Here is a 19,745-nt window from a genome sequence, read left to right as displayed (position 1 = left end):
CTGTTAATGAAATGAGAGGTCTTACTGGAGGGATAAAAACATTCAAAAATTGAATTATGATGACAGCTTCACCATTCAGTAAAGTTATGAAATATCATTGATTTGTAATGCAAAGAGTGCATTCTCACATATAAAATATAACTCAATAAAGTTGTCTGAAAAAAATCATTTGATAATCTACACCTTTGAATTAACAAGACTGGATTCTGAGTCCATAAAGATATAGAATTTATATTTGAAAAATGAATGGGGGAGAAAGGGAAGCTTATCTTTGTAGTACAATGGCCACTAATAAATGCCTGCCCCTAAGAAACTTTATTAATTATAAAAGGAAATATAGTTATCTTCAGTTGAGATATGTGACAGACATCACCTTAGTCAAGAGAACAAAGTTTAGATCTCCAACATAGGGACAAACCAACATCATGTGGCTCCTGTTAGGTCATACTGAAAAGGACACCTCACAATTTGCATGGTGTTCCTGTCAACAATGCATAATCTGAATTGAAAAGTCAAATATATCAGATAAACCTCAAATGAAGGACTTTCTGCAATATAACTTGCCAATAATCTTCAAAAATATGAACAAAATGAGGGAGTCTGAGCAATCATTAGGCAACAAAAACATTACAGCTAAAGGCAATCTATAAGAATAGAATGAATTGGGGAAAAACAGTTACAAAGACTTGAAACAGAACAAAGTTAAATACGGACTGTGGGTTAGATAATAGTATGTTATCAATATGGTTAATTTTCTTACTTTCATCATAATAGTATGATTATGGTGGAGAATGTTCTTATTCTTAGAATATAAATATCTTGAATATGTAGGGGCAAAGAGGTACCACCTCTACATCATTATCTCAAATACTCTGGGGGTGGGAGAGTGGGGAGAAATAACAGATATGATAAAGTGTGAAGGATAAAAAAAAAGAACAGCCAATAACTGGCAGCAGCTAGGGCTTGTTGTTTTCAACTCATCATAAATAACTTCTAGAATATCAACAATTTTCAAAACCACTCAGCAAGAAATGCAGTCCTTTTTGGGAAGTTGTTGGGAAAATAGAATAGTTTGGTCAGGGCCCTCACCTCAGGTCCAGTTGGGTGTGGTTCAGCCTCCTTTGTAAGCAAATTGTGTGTGTGTGTGTGTGTGTGTAGTTAGTGTGCATGCTTGCAAATGTATCTTTTTAGTTTTGTTGCTATTCTTGTGCTCTTCAGAGAGAGAGAGTTTGGTGAAGCAGGCAGGCGGGCATCTGCCTTGGGCATCCACCCGGTGCAGCCATGCTTTCCAACCCATGGCTCCAAGGACCTTTTGGCCAGTTACCTAGCTCATAGACCTGCGTGAAGGGGTCTGGTGACCCAGCCTGGTGTGAGAGGGGTCTGGGGACCCAGCCTGGCGTGTGAAGGGTTTGTGGCCTAGTCTGTGAATGGGCTTGAGGGGTCTGTGGGCTCCAGACCCAGCCTTAGCTCAACAATTGACCCAGTTGGTGCAGGATTACCAGCAGGTAAGAGCAACACAAATGGCATAGTCGTGGTCAACTAGTTTTACTATTGGCATCACGAACAGGATAAGAGCGCTACAATTGGCATAGTTGGCAGGATTCCAGACATTAGCTTTGCTGTAGCATGGCAGAAGTAAAAGCCAAAGAAGGAAAGGCGGTTCTAAAATATCACGATTATGTCTCTGTCCTTGAGAAATCAGTAATATTGTCTTCCCAACTTCCTCACTACTGAGTAGAGTTTTGGATCAACTTTCTCCTTCATTAAATAATTTTAAAAAGTCAGAATGATCCCCACTATCCACCTTCATAAAGGGATTAAGAGAAGGGCCAGGGGCACAACAGCTCTGACCCCACCATGGGTTCACGGTTCTCAGAGAACTGAGCACTGCCCACAGTTAAATACTGTAGTACTAATTACAAGAGAAATTTAAGACACCCCCAATATTCTATTACGGGGAAATGGCAGAGAGGGCAGAAGGTGAGAGCGGTATGCACAAGGCACAGAGAGCACAGAAGACCCTCCAGCCAGGAGATGCACAGCCAGGGGTCCCAAAACACAGAGAGGCTCAGAGGGGGGACACACTGCCTGCCACCCCAGCCCTCAAACCACATCTTGCTGAGGTGGCTCCTACCCCCAAAAGCGACGGTCAGGTTGAGGAAACTCAGAAGAGCCACAAAACACGGAACCAACTCACCACATGGGAAACAATGGCAACAACCTCACCTCCTGAAGCGGAGGTTGTCTACGACTGAAGGTAACGCTGGTACTACACCTCCCAGAATTCTCAGCGCCTGGGCCACCTGAGTGGAAGGGCCCAAAACAGGTGGAAATTTGTGGCCTACACTTCTCAAAAGGCTGGAGGGGAACATGGTCCTTTGAGTCACACTCCTGGGACGCAACTGCTTGTGTCTCCTAGTGCTCTTGAACTATGATTCCCCCATGCCCTAAGGGAACAAAGTTCACATTGTCCACCTCCTGGTTGGTTCTGTGGACTCTTACCCTGTGTGTTTGTTTCCCTCTCTGGAGTCCTTGAGGGGAAAATATCCATAGAATATTTCTCCAACTATTACAGTATTTTTGGAAGAGTAAACATTGAACCACAGATAAAATCCTTGTTGAAAGAAAAACTGCCAGATAAATATAACAGTTTATTTGAGCAAAGAACGATTCATGAATAGGGCAGCACTCAAACCGGAAGAGGTTCAGAGAGTTCCACTCCAATAGCATAAGCAGTGGGCTTTTACAAGCTGAACAGGGGACCAAAGTAAAGAAACTACTTGATTGGATACAGCTAGGCATTTGCTTTATTTGGGTATGGTCCAGGGCAGGTCCTAAGTTATATAACCAATCAGCTAGTTTGCTGTCTACAATTGGCTGAAGTTTAATTCAAAATTAATCAGTTACAAGGTATGCCTCTAAGTTTTGCTTTGCTTGCATAAGGGTTCCAGGTACATAAACAACCCCAGGCTAATGACCTCCTGATTATTTTGCTTTAACATTGAGGAATGAAGAGAATGTTTAGAGGTAATAGTTGACTAAAAGAAGGAAGGTAATGGTTAGTATATTCTAACAGTATGAAAATGAAAGCTGGGAATTTGAAGAATGAGTGAGAGAGAATTGTTTTGGATAAGCAATGATTTAAGTAGTTGTCAAGATAACCAAGGCCTGACATTATAGCAGTGAAAACACATTTTATTCAGTAACTGTGTAGGGGAAAGAGCTGAGCTCTATACCAATTTTCCCAGAGGTAACTGAATGTATTAAAGGGAAAATGAGGGATAGGAAAAGGGAACAACCCCGGGGCTTAAGTAGAGTCAGGGAAGTGAACAATTACAAAGGATCAGTGTAAATGCAATTAGGTTAGCTGTGTCTGGTAGTTGGCAATTATAAAAATTAAGATTATATCCTCCCACAGAGACTGGGAGACAAAGGCCTTTTCTTTACTGATAATTATATTTCCAAGGAATGGCTTTTGGGTACTTTAGAAAGACACTCCTGAGTTGTAGGAGATACACATACATCTCAAAGGGACAGAGGAAGAATTCACAGTTGTAAGCCCTTTAAGCCAGGTGTTGGCTAAAACAAACCATAAATTCTTTTTACAACCCTGACCTTTTATAGACAGGAATTCAAAAAGGGGCTAGGTGGGGCCAGAGACAAGGACTTCAGCTGCTAGAAACCATGTTAGAGTTGGCCAATTCTTAATGAAGGGGTTTGGAAAGAGTGTTAAAAAAAAACAGAGAGTTTTTTTCAGTTCTCAGAGGATTCCAAGCTCTACTCTGGACACAGTGGTACTGGAGGTTGGGTAGGAAATAATCATACAATCAAGAATTATACGTAACAGCTCTACACTTAATTAGTCATATCAAAAATGCAAATTAAATTAGAATGAGATACTACTACATTCCAACCTAACAGCTAAAATTAAAAAGTGAAGGAAATATTTTCAAAATGCCAACATTTTCATACTGCTTCTGGGAGTAGAAATTGGTATGCCCACTTCAAAATACTTACTGAAAGTATCTAAAACTAAAGATATTTATTAATATCCCATAGCTCTTTGATTCTGTCCATAAACACTTTCTTCAAATTAATGTATCCATACATTCTGCCAAAGATATGTTTTAGTTTGTTCATACTAGCACTGCTTTTTAAGAGCCAAGATCTGGAAACTACCCAGTGCCCATCAATAATAAAATAGATTGTTTACTGCAATGATATCCACCAATGTGAGTGAATAAAATTCATCCACACCCAAATATATGATGTAATTTCATAAATATAATGTTGAAGAAATAAAGTCTAACACAAAATACTCAATATTCTATGAGTCCATTTCTGTAAAGTACAACAGACAAAATGACTATGAAGCTACAAGTTACTGCCTACCATAGGAAAAGGGTTGTGACTAGAATGGGGAATCAGAGGTATTTCTAGGGTGTTGTGTTTGTCCTGGTCCTCCCTGAAATGGACAACAGGACACTAAGACAGACTTTAATGAACAAGAATATTATTAGGGAAAATGCAGGGAGTCAGGGAAGCTAGGAGAACCATCAGACCATGATGCACATTTAATCCAGAGTAAAGGAGATTTAGTAGGAACATTGGTGGAATAACTATATAGCCTTGTATTCTACAAAAAGCTCACCAAAACCAACAGGAGATCACTGAGGAAAAAAGTAATTGGATGTAAGAGTCCTTGTCCCCATAAACGGACCCGTCTTATGATTCTTGCTACTATGGTTGAGAGCAACCATGGGAAGATTAGCCTCTGTGCAATGTAGTGATGAATTTTATTTTAGATCACAGGACCAAGGCTTTTGGTCAATATTGCTCCCTACATTTGAATATTTTTGAAACAGAAGACTTTCAGTTTGACTTTATCTGATGTTTCTCATGATTAGATTTAGGTTTTATATTTTGGGAAAATAATAGCACAGAAGCTACATCATGTTCTTCTCAGTTCATCATATCAGGAGGCCTAAACTGTTGGTTTGCTCTATTGTTGGTAATGTTACCTTTGATCTCTTAGTTAAGGTGATAATCACTAGTTTCTCCACTGTAAACTTGCTGTACTTCTCTTTGTAATATCTGGAGAGACATTTTGGACTATGTAATATCCTGTTCCTCATCTAACATTCACCTAATAGTTTTAAATTTCCTACCTGATCCTTGCCTGACCAATTATTACCATGATGACTAACAAATAGTGATTTCCTTTTTTTTTTTTTTTAATTTTATTTTGTCGATATACATTGAGGCTGATTATTGTTGCCCATCACCAAAACCTCCATCCCTCCTCCCTCCCCGCCCACCGATGTCCCCTCTGTTTGCTTGTCGTATCAACTTCAATTAATTGTGGTTGTTATATCTTCTTCTGACACCCCCCAGTTTTTTTTTTGTGTGTGTGTGTGTATGTGTGAATTTATATATTAATTTTTATCTCCCACCAATAAGTGAGAACATGTGGTATTTCTCTTTCTGTGCCTGACTCGTTTCACTTAATATAATTCTCTCGAGGTCCATCCATGTTGTTGCAAATGGCAGTATTTCATTCGTTTTTATAGCTGAGTAGTATTCCATTGTGTAGATGTACCACATTTTCCGTATCCACTCATCTGATGATGGACATTTGGGCTGGTTCCAACTCTTGGCTATTGTAAAGAGTGCTGCGATGAACATTGGGGAAGAGGTATACCTTCCACTTGATGATTTCCATTTCTCTGGGTATATTCCCAGAGAAGGGATAGCTGAGTCGTACGGTAGATCTATCTGCAGTTGTTTGAGGAATCTCCATACCATTTTCCATAGAGGCTGCACCATTTTGCAGTCCCACCAACAATGTATGAGAGTTCCTTTTTCTCCACAACCTCGCCAGCATTTATCGTTCAGAGTCTTTTGGATTTTAGCCATCCTAACTGGGGTTAGATGGTATCTCAGTGTGGTTTTGATTTGCATTTCCCAGATGCTGAGTGATGTTGAGCATTTTTTCATATGTCTGTTGGCCATTTGTATATCTTCCTTAGAGAAATGCCTACTTAGCTCTTTTGCCCATTTTTTAATTGGGTTGCTTGTTTTTTTCTTGTAAAGTTGTTTGAGTTCCTTATATACTCTGGATATTAATCCTTTGTCAGCTGTATATTTTGCAAATATTTTCTCCCACTCTGTTGGTTGTCTTTTAACTCTGTTAATTGTTTATTTTGCTGTGCAGAAGCTTTTTAGTTTGATATAATCCCATTTGTTTATTTTTCCTTTGGATGCCCATGCTTTTGGGGTCATATTTATGAAGTCTGTGTCCAGTCCTATTTCCTAAAGTGTTTCTCCTATGTTTTCTTAAAGAAGTTTTATTGTTTCAGGGTGTATATTTAAATCCTTAATCCATTTTGAGTTGATTTTAGTATACGGTGAGAGGTGAATAATTTTACGTATGTGTTGCTGTATTCTGTTTGCTAGTATTTTAGTGAGGATTTTTGCATCTATATTCATCAAGGCTATCGACCTGTAGTTTTCTTTTTTGGTTATATCTTTACCTGGTTTTGGTATCAGGATGATGTTTGCTTCATAGAATGAGTTTGGGAGATTTGCATCTGTTTCAATCTTTTGGAATAGTTTGTAAAGAATCGGTGTCAATTCCTGTTTGAATGTTTGGTAAAATTCTGCTGTGAATCCATCTGGTCCTGGGCTTTTCTTTGTTGGGAGCCTTCTGATAACAGCTTCAATCTCCTTTATTGTTATTTGTCTGTTCAAATTTTCTACATCTTCATGGTTCGGTTTTGGGAGCTTGTGTGTGTCCAGAAATTTATCCATTTCCTCCAGATTTTCAAATTTGTTGGCGTATAGTTGTTTATAGTAGTCTCGAATGATTCCTTGTATTTCAGATGAATCAGTTGTAATATTGCCTTTTTCATTTCTAATTTTGGTTATTTGAGTCTTCTCTCTTCTTTTTTTTTTGTTAGCCATGATAATGGTTTGTCAATTTTATTTATCTTTTAAAAAAACCAACTTTTTGATTCATTGATCTTTTGTATTGTTTTTTGGGTTTCAATTTCATTCAGTTCTGCTCTGATCTTAATGATTTCTTTCCATCTGCTAACTTTAGGTTTGGATTGTTCTTGTTTTTCTAGTTCTTTAAGGTGAAGTGTTAGCTTGTTCACTTGCCATCTTTCCATTCTTCTGAGGTGTGCATTTAATGCAATAAATTTCCCCCTTAATACTGCTTTTGCAGTATCCCACAGGTTTTGGTATGATGTATCATTATTTTCATTAGTTTCAATAAATTTTTTGATTTCCTGCTTGATTTCTTCTTGGACCCATATGTCATTAAGTAGAATGCTGTTTAATTTCCATGTGTTTGTATAGTTTCCAGAGTTTCGTTTGTTGTTAATTTCTAGTTTCAATCCACTGTAGTCTGAGAAAATACATGGGATTATTCCAATTTTTTTGAATTTATTGAGACTTGATTTGTGACCTAATATGTGATCTATCCTGGAGAATGATCCATGTACTGATGAGAAGAATGAATATTCTGAGGTTGTTGGATGGAATGTTCTGTAGATATCTGCCAAGTCCAATTGGTCTAGAGTATTGTTTAGATCTTGTGTTTCTCTACTGATTCTTTGCCTAGATGATCTGTTTAATATTGACAGTGGGGTGTTCAGGTCCCCTGCTATTATGGTATTAGTTTCTATTTCCTTCTTTAGGTCTAATAGAGTTTGTTTTATAAATCTGGCTGCTCCAACATTGAGTGCATACATATTTATGATTGTTATGTCTTCTTGATGGATCAGTCCTTTTATCATTAAGTAGTGTCCCTCATTGTCTCTTTTTATGGTTTTTAGTTTAAAGTCTATTTTGTCAGATGTAAGAATAGCTACTCCAGCTCGTTTTTCTTTTCTGTTTGCATGGTAAATCTTTTTCCATCCTTTCACTCTTAGTTTATGTGAATCTTTATGGGTGAGGTGGGTCTCTTGAAGGCAGCATATAGTTGGGTCCTGCTTTTTGATCTAGTCAGCCAGTCTGTGTCTTTTGATTGAGGAATTTAAGCCTTTTACATTAAGAGTTGTTATTCAAAGGTGTTTATTTATTCCTAGCATTTTATTGATTGTTGTTTGGTTGTCTTAGGTGTCTTTTGTTCCTTGCTTTCTGATTTACTGTTTGGTTTCTGTGTTTGTTGGTTCCTTAGGTTGTAGATAGCCTTTTTGTTTGTTTGTTTTCTCTTCATGAATGCCATTTTTATTATACGAGTGTTTTTTGATTTTTCTTGGATTTTTATGACAGTGGTAGTTATTTTTCAGGAACCAAACCCAGTACTCCCTTGAGGATTTCTTGTAAGGGTGGTCGTGTGGTAGTGAACTCCCGCAGTTTTTGTTTGTCTGAGAAACATACTATTTGCCCTTCATTTCGGAAGGATAGCCTTGCAGGGTAGAGTATTCTCGGCTGGCAATCTTTGTCTTTTAGTATTTTGAATATATCATCCCATTCCTTTCTGGATTTTAGGGTTTGTGATGAAAAGTCTGATGTTAGCCTGATTGGGGCTCCCTTATAGGTGATTTGACACTTCTCTCTTGCAGCTTTTAAGATTCTCTCTTTGTCTCTGAGTTTTGCCAATTTGACTATAACATGTCTTGGAGAAGGCCTTTTTGGGTTGAATATATTTGGAGATCGTTGAGCTTCCTGGATCTGAAGATCTGTGATTTTTCCTATACCTGGGAAGTTTTCTGCCACTATTTTGTTGAATATGTTTTCAATGCAATCTCCATTTTCCTCCCCTTCTGGAATACCCATGACTCGGATATTTGAGCACTTAAGGTTGTCTGATATCTCTCTCAGATTTTCTTCAATGTCTTTGATTCTTTTTTCTTTCTTTTTGTCTGCTTGTGTTATTTCAAACAGCCCATCTTCAAGTTCAGAGGTTCTCTCTTCAGCTTCGACAAGCCTGCTGGTTAAACTCTCCGTTGTGTTTTTTGTTTCGCTGAATAACTTCTTCAGTTCGGCAAGTTCTGCTACATTTTCTTTCAGGACATTGATTTCCTTGTACATTTCCTCTTTCAGGCCCTGTATACTTTTCCTCATTTCATCATGATGTCTAGCTGAGTTTTCTTGTATCTCATTCAGTTTCCTTAGAATTATCACTCAAAATTCCTTGTCAGTCATTTCAAGGGCTTCTTGTTCTATAGGATCTAGGGTTTGAGATTTATTAACTTTTGGTGGTGTACTTTCTTGATTTTTGTATTTCTGGTATCTTTTTTTTTTATGTTTATTCATTGTGGCAGGGGGTTTCACAGTCCATCAGTTTGAGACTATTGACTAACTAAGATGTTGCTGTGGTTGCGAATTTGGTATGGCTACCTCCGTGACTGCTCAGTTGGCCTCTAGTGCCTTGTGTGTATGGTTGCCTCGGGTCTTGGGCCTCTCTGAGGAGCCACCTCTCTGGTCAGCTTGGAGTCTGCTGGGCTGCTGGATCATGGGGCGGTACCGCAGGGTGTGTGATCTCTGCTGAGCTTTCAATTCCCATTCAGGACTTCTCCCTGTTCCTTGCGCTCTGGCCCGGGCTGTTGGATCATGCAGTGGCGACCCCACAGGGTGTGTGGTTTCTGTTGAGTCTCTGCCTCCCTAGCCGGACGTCTGCCCACTCTGTGTGCACTGGGCTGGGCTGGGACGTGTCTTCTGCAACCCTCATCTATCAGCTGGGCCTTCAAGACCCTGCTCGGAACTGCCTCTCCCAGGAAGTCTACCAGGTTTCTGCTAGGCGCAGATGACCGGTAGCTCTGGGTGCCTTTGTAGCACTGTGTAGATCTTTCTTGGGACTTATCACCTTCCTCCTGGTGTCGCGGTTATTTGTATACTTGTCTTATCTCCCACACCAGAGCGTGAGCTCTTCGGGGGAGGAGCCCGCAGCAAATGGCTCACCTTTGTATCCCCCCGGCGCAGACTGAGTCCAGTGCCCACCCGCAGTCAGCTCTCCAGCAGGTTCAAGTGGACTTGGGAACTCTCCAACCACACTATTCCTAACCAGGAATTGGTTAGGTGTTTTTCCGAACTGGTGGCCGCAGAGATGGTATCTGCCTCCCAGTAACAGGAAGTTTACCGGGGGCTGGAGCCTAGGGTGCAGTGGAGTGACAGTTAGCCCAGCCCCTACTTCCTTGCCCTCCTGACACTGGCCAGGGATGCCCCATGCCACCAGCCCCACCAGAGAACCGTGGAGGGCGTGGGAGGGGAGGCCAGCCTGCAGGCCCCAGGAAGCCCCATGCCGGGGCAAGCAAGTGGGAAGGCTCAGTGAGGAGCTGAGCCGGGTGAGGAGGACAGGCTTGGCTGAGCCAGGCCGGAGCTGCCACCACCTGAGAAAATGGAGGCAGCCCCGGGGGTGGTGAGTGGCCCGGTGACGCAGGCGGAAGCCGGGCGGGCGTCTGTCCCCCAAGCAGCGCCAGGTCGGGGGTCACTCACAGGGCTGTCCGGGTTGGGTGGCTCCCTCTCTGCCTCTGCTTTGTCGCCATCCCCGTTCTTGGCCGCTGCCACCTCGGGCTGCTCAGTCGGTCCCACTGCGCGGCTCAGGCGCTCCCAGGAATCTTCTTTTATGCCGGCCTGAAACGTCGAATCCTGAATAGGGCAGCTGGCCACCTTCAGCGTGGCCACGGCCTCCAGGATCCTGGCTGCACTGGCGCCGTGTTCCCTGTTTAGAGACTCGCTTTTGCAGCTAAGAAACAGTTCTTTTCCTGCTCCATACTTCAAAGCTGTTGCCTGTAAACTAGGCAGCCTCTCCTGCCAAGGGCAAAGTGGCGGTCAGCCCCCATGACCGGCCACCAGCAGCGGTCCTCCTTTAAGAGATGGCAAGAGGAAGGTCCACAAGTTTCCCAGCTGCCTAAGGCCCAGTGGCCGCCTCTTCCACCTCAGCTACTCCACGCCATCCGCCGTAGCCGCTGCCATCTTGAAGAAGAATTGAAAGGCTTTTCTTTAAAACGGGCATTGAAAGTTCTAGCCAGAGCAATCAGGCAAGAGAAAGAAATAAAAGGAATGCAAATTAGAAAAAATGAAGTCAAATTGTTCCTGTTTGCAGATGACATGATCTTATACATTAAAAAACTAACCCCAAGGTCACAGGTTCAGATCCTGTACTAGCCAGCTGGAAAAAAAAAAAAGAAGAAAAAAAGAAAAGTAAAAAGAAAAAATCTAAAGACTACCAAAAAACTCTTAGAGCTGATAAACAAAGTCAATAAAGTTTCAGGGTGCAAAATCAATATACATTAGTCAGTAGTGTGTCTCTACACCAACAACAAGCTAGCAGAAAAAGACATTGAGAAAGCAAGCTCATTTATAATAGCTACCAAAAAATAAAATACCTAAGAATAAATTTAACCAAGGAGGTGAAACATCTCTACAATGAAAAATACAAAACACTGATGAAAGAAATTACAAAGGACACAAAAAGATGAAAAGACATTCCATGTTTATGGACTGGAACAATTAATATTGTCAAAATGTCCAAACTACCCAAAGCAATCTACAGACTTAACACAATCCCCATGAAAAATAACAATGACATTCCTCAAAGGAATAGAAAAAACAATCCTAACATCCATATGGAAAAACAAAAGACCTCAAATAGCCAGAGCAACCCTGAGCAAATAAATAAATTAATTAATTAATTAATTAATAAGGCTGGAGGCATAATGCTACCTGACTTCAAATTATACTACAAAGCTATAATAAACCAAACAGCATGGTATTGGCATTAAAAACAGACACACGGACCAATGGAACAGAATTCAGAACTCAGAAATTAATCCATATGTTTATAGCCAAATGATTTCAACAAAGGCACCAAGAACATACATTGGGGAAACGAGAGCCTCTTCAGTAAATGGTGTTGGTAGAACTGGATATCCATGTGTGGAAGAATGAAGCTAGACCCCTATCTCTCACCATATACCAAAATCAACTCAAAATGGATTAAAGACTTAAATATAAGACCTACAAATATAAAACTCCTAGAAGAAAACCTAAGAGAAAAACATCAGGAAGTATGACTGGGCAAAGACTTTATGAGTAAGACCCCAAAAGCAAAAGCAATAAAAGAAAAATAAACAAATGGAACTATATCAAACTAAAAAGCTTCTGCCCAGCAAAGGAAACAATAAACAGAGTGGAAAGACAAACCACAGAATGGGAGAAAATATTTGCAAACTATGCATCTGACAAGAGATTAATATCCAGAATATACAAGGAACTCAAACAACTTACTATTAATAATAAAATCTGATCAAAAAATGGGCAAAGGAGCTGAATAGACATTTCTCAAAAGAAGACATATAAATGGCCAACAAGTATATGAGAAATGTTCAGCATCACTAATCATCAGAGAAATGCAAATCAAAACTACATTGAGATATCATCTTACCCCAATTAGAATGGCTATTGTCAAAAAGATAGAAAATAATAAATACTGCTGAGTATACAGAGAAAGAAGTTTTTTATACACTGTTGGTGGGATTGTAAATTAGTACAGCCATTATGGAGAACAATATGAAGGTTTCTCAAACTACAGATAGAACTGCCATACAATCCAGCAATCCCACTACTGGGTACATAACCACAGGAATGGAAATCATCATGTTGAAGGGATACCTGCACTCCTGTGTTCATTGCAGCTCTATCTACAATAGCCAAGATATGGAACCAACCTAAATGTTCTTCCCTGGATGATTGGATAAAGAAAATATGTGTATGTGCACAATGGAATACTACTCAGCCTTATAAAAGAATGAAATTCTGCCACTCACAGCAACATGGATGATCTTGAAGAAAATTGTGTCAAGTGAAATAAGCTAGGCACAGAAAGAAATACCACATGTTCTCACTCATGTGGGAGAAAGAGGAAGGAAGGAAGGATGGAGGGAGAGAGGGAGGAAACAAGGAAGGAAAAGGAAATAAAAGAAAAGAGAGAGAAGAAAGGAGGGAGGGAGGGAGAAGAAAAAAGGAAGAAAGAAAATAATAAGTTGAACTTTCAGAAAGGAGGGAGCAAACTATGGTTACTAGAAGTGGGAAAGTTGGAGGGGGGTATAATGAGAGGTTGGTTAATGGACACATAACAGCTAGATAGGAAAAATAAGTTCTAGGGGTGTACAGTTGCGCTAGACATCTATAAATAACTATAATTTATTGCACATCATGAAATAGCTAGAAGAGAGGAGATCAGATGTCCTTATCAAAAAGAACTGATTATTTTGTAATGATGAATATATGAATTACCCTGATTTGATCATCATACATCGTATAAATGTATTGATATTCAACTCTATACCCCACAAATATGTATAATCAGTACATTTCAATAAAAAAAATTAAACTTTTAAAATGGAAAAAGTAAAAGACCCACTACGACACTGGAAAAAATCTAATATTAGTGTATTGCCCAATATCCTTTTACAAATCACTATGTGTATACATATATATGTATTTTATACATATGTATTATATATATATCAAATAAAGACAACAACCTACTTTTCCGCTAAACAATATAGATATTTTCCTGGTTTATGTCAACATTTTAATTGTTCCATGTTATTGCAGGAATATATGTTAAATTTTCAAATTCTATGGAAGAACTTTATTTTTTATTATTATTATTATTATTATTATTATTATTATTATTATTATTATTATTATTATTATTATTACCAAAGATATCTGTTACACTTCCCTCTGTGTAACTGAGATGAAAAAAAGAGAAAGAAAGAATTCACTCAAAGTACCATCAACGAGGCCTGGAGGGACTGCGCCCATCAGGGGAGCAGCAGCCCCCAATCCAAAATCAGCCTTTCTTTTTATTGACAAGACAAGGAAGTTTCACAAGAAAAATCAGTTGATTCAATCATCAAAGAAGGACATAAAAACAGGCAGTACTACAAAAGGGAATTATAGCTAAGTATAGTTTTAAGCAAATAAAACTAGTAATAGCAGTAAAATCAATAATGTGATTCCAGAATGCAATTTTTTTTTTTTTTTTGCCATGCCACGAGGTGTGTTTTATTTTCATTAATCATACAAATAATTTCCTATAATATCCCAGGGCAAACCGGAGAATTTGGCAGTTCGATTGGGGGTCCCCTCAGAGACCCTCGGGCCGGTGGCATCGGCGCGGAGTGCCCGGGTTCACAGTGCAGCTTGGGGCTCGTGTCTGTCTTGCAGGTGGCTCTTCCTCCACACCACGACTGGGGGCTCGGAGATGGCGGGGGTGGGGCATCTTCCTGGCTCTTAAGAGATTTCACTCCGCTTCTCCTGCTCAGTGGTCTCTTTGGTCGGCAGGGTGTTCTTCTCCTGCGTCTCCGTTTTCTTCAGCTTGGCCTTATCGAAGCTGGCGATTTCCCCCATGTCCGGCTTGTCTGCCATTTTCTTCAAACAATCTGAGGCGTTTCGCTCCGAGCCAGGGATCCAGGTGCTCCCACTCGCGTCGCTGCAGCAAGAGACCCAGAATGCAATTTGTAAAAAGCTAAGTCAATCCACCAACAGACAGCTTGCCCTTAGTAAACATTTTGTTTTCCACCTACTTCCTACAGTGATTTCTTTAGCATATTTAAACCGCATTCAAGTAGTTCCTTAACATATCTTAAGAACAATCAGTAGGTGAAATAGTCAATAGTCATTCAAGCCAGAATCAAACCAGCAACCTAAAACAGTCAAAGTATACAATCCAATCCCTAAATGGTGATTAGAATTGATTAGATGGCTTTTGCCAAACTTATCTGTGGACTATTGTCCCCTACTCAAGAGCCTTTTGGCTCATTCATGCATTACCTAAAAATTCTATTCTAAGATCAAAGGAGAATCAAGATTTCTAACACACTACAGATATCCTTGTGCTCAACATTTCTCTCTGTTGCTTTAATCTCCTAGGCATAAATTTCTATGCTGGAATTTTTAGGTCAAAGGTATGCTTATTTTGTCAGTTGACCAAATTCTTTCTAAAAAGTTGTTTTTCACACTTACAACATAAGACATTGCTATTAAATAGAATGGATAGTACATAAATAACAAACCTGTCCAAATTACTCAATACTTCAATAAGATTTTATTCAATGTCTGACGAGTTTTCTTTTTTAGTGGGTGACAGAGATAAATAAATGTTCTTCAATTTTTCTATAGCTCTTGCTTAAAAGATATGTTTGAAGGAACTACTATGGCACTTAGAGAGCAATCAGATCAAAGTCGAAAGGGAAATATGTAGCATAAGTAACTAATTACTGGACTTCTGGTCGAAAGGGAAATATGTAGCATAAGTAACTAATTACTGGACTTCTGGTCCTGGGAAGGTGACGTAATTGTACTTTTTCCAATTCTTCCCATGCAATATAACTGAAAACCCTGGCTGTTATTTATAAAACAAACATAAGAAGACTCTGAAAGGTGAAAAGAAGGCAGACTGGCTAGGGACCTTGAGACAAAAGGAACAACACAGTAGTGGGTTTTCTGTGTTTCTTTTTGCCTTATTCATCCAAGGCCGGATACTGACAAAGATGAAGTGAAGTTAGGGCTAGGGTCTGGAGCTCACAGACTCTTCAAGCCCATTCACAAAACCTTCACAGGCAGGTCTATGAGCTAGGTAACTGGCAAAAAGGTCCTTGGAGCCTTGGTTGAAGTAGGAACAGTCTTTATTCAGCACACACACATCCAAGAGCTAAGCAGTACAAAGGAGAAACTCAGAAACTCAACTGATACAGGCAAAGTCCAAAGAAAAACTGAAACAAGAAGCTGCCAGCAGAGTAAACATGCTCTATCTTTAGATGTGAGCCTCTGCACCAGCCTGCTTCACAAACTGCAGAACACACAAAAGCAATTAACTAGAAAGATACATGGGTGCACATGCACACTAACTCCACCCACGCACAACTTGTTTACAAGAAATGTGCTGCTGACCCCCCAGCCAGACCTGAGCTGAGGGAGTCTGACTAAATTATCCTATTTTCCCCACAATCCACCCCTTCAGGGTCCCTCACTGTACAATCTATGCATTAAAAATCTTCCATGATGTTCTCTTAGAGAGGATAAATGACTGGCTTATTTATACAACCTATTGTCTGTTCGATATGGCTTAAGGCTTGTCCTATAGTTCTGTCCTTTAGTCGCACATGTCCGGTTAGTAGTCATCATTGGTGTGATTTTCCATGGGAATCTTGTAGTCATACTGATGTGAAGTTCAGTGCCTATTCAGTAGATGATCACACCAACATATGTATGTACCCAGTTGACTCTGGTGCAGTGCCTGCAGGCAGAACACTATGGGTGAAAAGACCGAAGGGTTATTGGTATCAATAGGGGAAGTTCTCACCACTCTGGTAAGATACATACCAGTTTGCCATCCTGAGAAAGGATGGTTGCAGGAATAGGTATTTTACCTGGTTTGGGGCCCCACAAGCCCATAAAAACATAAGACCAGTAACTCTCTGACTTTGGCAGTGGTCCCACAAGATCCACCTGCCACTGTGTCAGGGGCACCCTCACACAAGTTATCTGCCTGTCAGGGGCACCTGTCTGCTCATCAGGAGCACATCTGCCCATCAGGGGCATTTTTTCCTTGGGTTAATGCAGCACTCAGCGAGCCATTGACCACCCGGTCTTGCAGCCAGCATGCTGCATTCTCCAGTGTAGCCATCCAGCTATATCAGCTGCTGGAGCTGTCTCCAGCCACCTTACCTTAGCCAGCACATCAGCTTCATCATTGCCAATTCAACATGAGGCCTCTGGTCCTCGCCTGCCCCAAAAGATGACCACCTTGGCCTGCTCCCTAGTTGAAATGGAACATTTCATCCACCTCCTCAGGAACAATCAAAAAATCATTTAAATCCACTGAGCATACCTTGCTACCTGTTTCTGGACATTTAGTGAAATGCTGTTCAGGGTGCAATTGCTGCCACAAGGCAAACAGAACTGCATTTGGCTGCCAGTCAATTTTCTTTTTTTCAACCCCTGCTGCAAGCAAGTCAAGCCACATCTGCTTATGGCTAGTCTTGCTTGGTCCCTTTGGGATAAAATCACAAGTATTTCTTGGGGGGTTGGTTTTAGCCACCTTTCAGACCCCTTTTGTTTGTCTCCTATCCTCTTCTTCACCCAAGCTGGCTATCATGGTCGTTATCTCATGTATAGGACAACAAATGTATGGGGAAGTATGACCATCAGTGACCCAAAGGATGTTGATGGGGCATTCTGCAGCACTATGTCTCTCATGCTGCCTGTAAAATTTTCATCGTCTGGGACACGAGTGTTCACATTAAACATGGACTGCCGCATCCCCAGCTCTCGAATTATTTGAACCAACTCAGCGTTATGTTTGCCATTTACTAACAATCTTGAGCAGTTCTCCAGCATTTGCCCACATGATTTGGGCAGCTGCGCTCACCCATTCCATTAAGGAGTGATTACCTGGTCCTTGTGTGTACCTGCAGCTATTTTGCGGCCACTTCCTCAGGGATGGGTGCATGGTGATGGAGACTAATTTTTCCATCTCTTCACCAGAACATATCACACTATCCACCCCTAGGTCCCATAACTGTAACGGCCAAGCAGCCAGGGTCTCCCCATGTTTCTACGTGAACTGTCTTCCCAAGTCAACCAGTTCAACCTGGGTATATGGGATATAGGTGGTGAACTTGGTCACCTGTGGATTGCCCAGCAGTTGTTCATCCAGTCCCGTAGGCTGCTCATGCTTCATTTTCTGATGCACAACAGGTCATGCCTGGAGATGCACAGTTTCCCCCAACTCACCACTGGGTTTGTCGTCTTCCCTGGTGTGAGAAGCAGGAGTGGCCAGTCGCTGCACATCATCCTCCAGGATCATTTATCCATGCTTCCAACAACTCTGCTTTCTGCCACAAATCTCGATCAGTTTGCAGCATAGTTAGCAGTAGCCAGGTTCTGGTCAGCAGAAAGTGGCCACCGGTCACCTCACGCTCAAGGACAGCCACATTTCCTCCTCCTCCCAAGGGGTTTTCTGCTATAGTGCCTGGTCTATGCTGACTTGAAATACAATGAGCAGCAACCAGATCCCAGTCAACAGGAAGGTGGCCATAGGTCAGAGCATATTCAAAAGTAGCCACATTTCCTCCTTCTTCTAAGGGCTTTCGGCTCCTGTACCTGCTCAGAATCCTGTCACAGACTATGCCAACTGTCGAGCTAGGACTAGGTCTGGAGCTCACAGACCCCTCAAGCCTGTTGTCAGACTGAGTTACAGAACCTTCACATGCCAGGCTGGGTCACCAGACATGCAGGTCTATGAGCTAGGTAATGGGCAAGAAGGTCTTTAGAGCTGTAGGTTTGAGAGCATGGTTGCACGGGGCAGACGACCAAGGCAGTAAACACGGTGCATGCACATTAACTCCACCCACACACAACTTGCTTACAAAGAATGCACTGCATCACCTCTAACTGGAGCTAAGGCAAGGCGGCCTGATTAAATTATTCTATTTTCCCAACACAATTTTCACCAATGTGAGTTGTCAAACTTGACATTGTTGCAAAGGAACTGTTCTAACTTCTAAGTATTTAATTTAGTTGAATTCTTTGATAATCTTGATTAGCTATATTTATATTCCAGGGTGTAGGATCCTGTCCCCCCACCTTATTCTTTCCATGTCCTGACTGAAAATTACAGGCCTTGATTCTTCTGTGACCCAGCCAGCTGCAGGCTTCTTTCAACAGGCTTGAAATAAAACTGGGGCCTTGAACATTCCCAAGTACTGATAAAGATATCTAGATAGCTGCCCACAATACTGACAGAAACTGGCCTGGCTCTGAGTTAAATTCCTTAAATCCTCCATATCCTGACCCCCTTGCTGCAGACATACATAGGTAGAATATCTCTTTTCTCTCATTGTCCGTGGGGAGTATAAGCTGCAGCACTCTGTATGGAAGTTCCCCTAATAAAATGGTTTGGATCGATCACCCTCATATTAAGTGTTTCTTATTATTTATTTATTTTTTGGTAGCTGGCCAGTATGGGGATCCAAACACTTGGCCTTGGTGCTGTTATCAGCACTATGCTCTAACCAAGTGAGCTAACTGACCAACTCTTAGTGTTTGTTTGGAATCCCAACTGGACCCATCTCAGGAAGGTTTGGAGGACTCCCTTGTGGGAACGCCCTTGCTGCCACTTTTGAGGCAATTCCAGCTGCAGTTCAGCAGGACAATATACAGGATTAACAAACATCATTGTGCATATGCAGTGGTGCCTACAACTATGTAGATTAGGTTGAACATTCATCAGAAGACAAGCTGTGATCTCAAATAATCCCTTAATCACATTGGTTTGTTCTACAGCTATGAGCTGTCTTTAGGAGTAATTCAAACTGAGTTTCATGTAGCCCCATTTTCTATGTGCTTTTACTTTACAAGGATGCTTATGAGAATTGTCCCATTCTGGTCCCAAATTTGTGCTTCTGTGTCACCTCTCCCCCAGGGTGATGGAGACACAAAGGATTACTCAAAGCCCATTTCTTCTGAGCAGTGAGAAGCCCCAAAGGGGTTAATTTTCCACAAACCTCAAGGGAGAGGCATTCCTCCTCAGAAAATTAACGTTGAACTAGGGTCTTCTCTCAGTATTTATTCTCCAGGCCAGAAAGTTACAGAAAAGGAACATAGGTGGTTACAAAAAGAACAGTAAGATAATTGTCATGGCAACAGTCATTAGGTTTAGTTGCACCAAGGACATCAGCCCTTGGAGCCAGCAATTTTGCAGTGTTACAATTCTTTAT

At 40.9% G+C, this 19,745-nt stretch overlaps 1 protein-coding gene across 1 annotated transcript; it reads right to left on the bottom strand.

Annotated features, from left to right (window-relative positions):
• Nucleotides 1-14,005: 14,005 nt before the first annotated feature.
• LOC134386948 (thymosin beta-10-like) lies at nt 14,006-14,416 on the bottom strand. The gene has a single exon (XM_063109093.1). It carries the CDS (start codon nt 14,389-14,391, stop codon nt 14,257-14,259), a length of 135 nt encoding a protein of 44 aa, XP_062965163.1. The 5' UTR covers nt 14,392-14,416; the 3' UTR covers nt 14,006-14,256.
• Between the last annotated feature and the right edge of the window lie 5,329 nt (nt 14,417-19,745).

Source organism: Cynocephalus volans, chromosome 10, assembly GCF_027409185.1.
Source record: "Cynocephalus volans isolate mCynVol1 chromosome 10, mCynVol1.pri, whole genome shotgun sequence".
NCBI classification, from domain to species: Eukaryota; Metazoa; Chordata; class Mammalia; order Dermoptera; family Cynocephalidae; genus Cynocephalus; species Cynocephalus volans.
The sequence above is the reverse complement of the archived record's forward strand: the minus strand, read 5'-3'. Positions and strand labels throughout refer to the sequence as shown.

What these genes read in the sequence shown, in the direction of transcription:
- LOC134386948 (XM_063109093.1), bottom strand. Translation starts at nt 14,391, where the DNA reads ATGGCAGACAAGCCGGACATGGGGGAAATCGCCAGCTTCGATAAGGCC.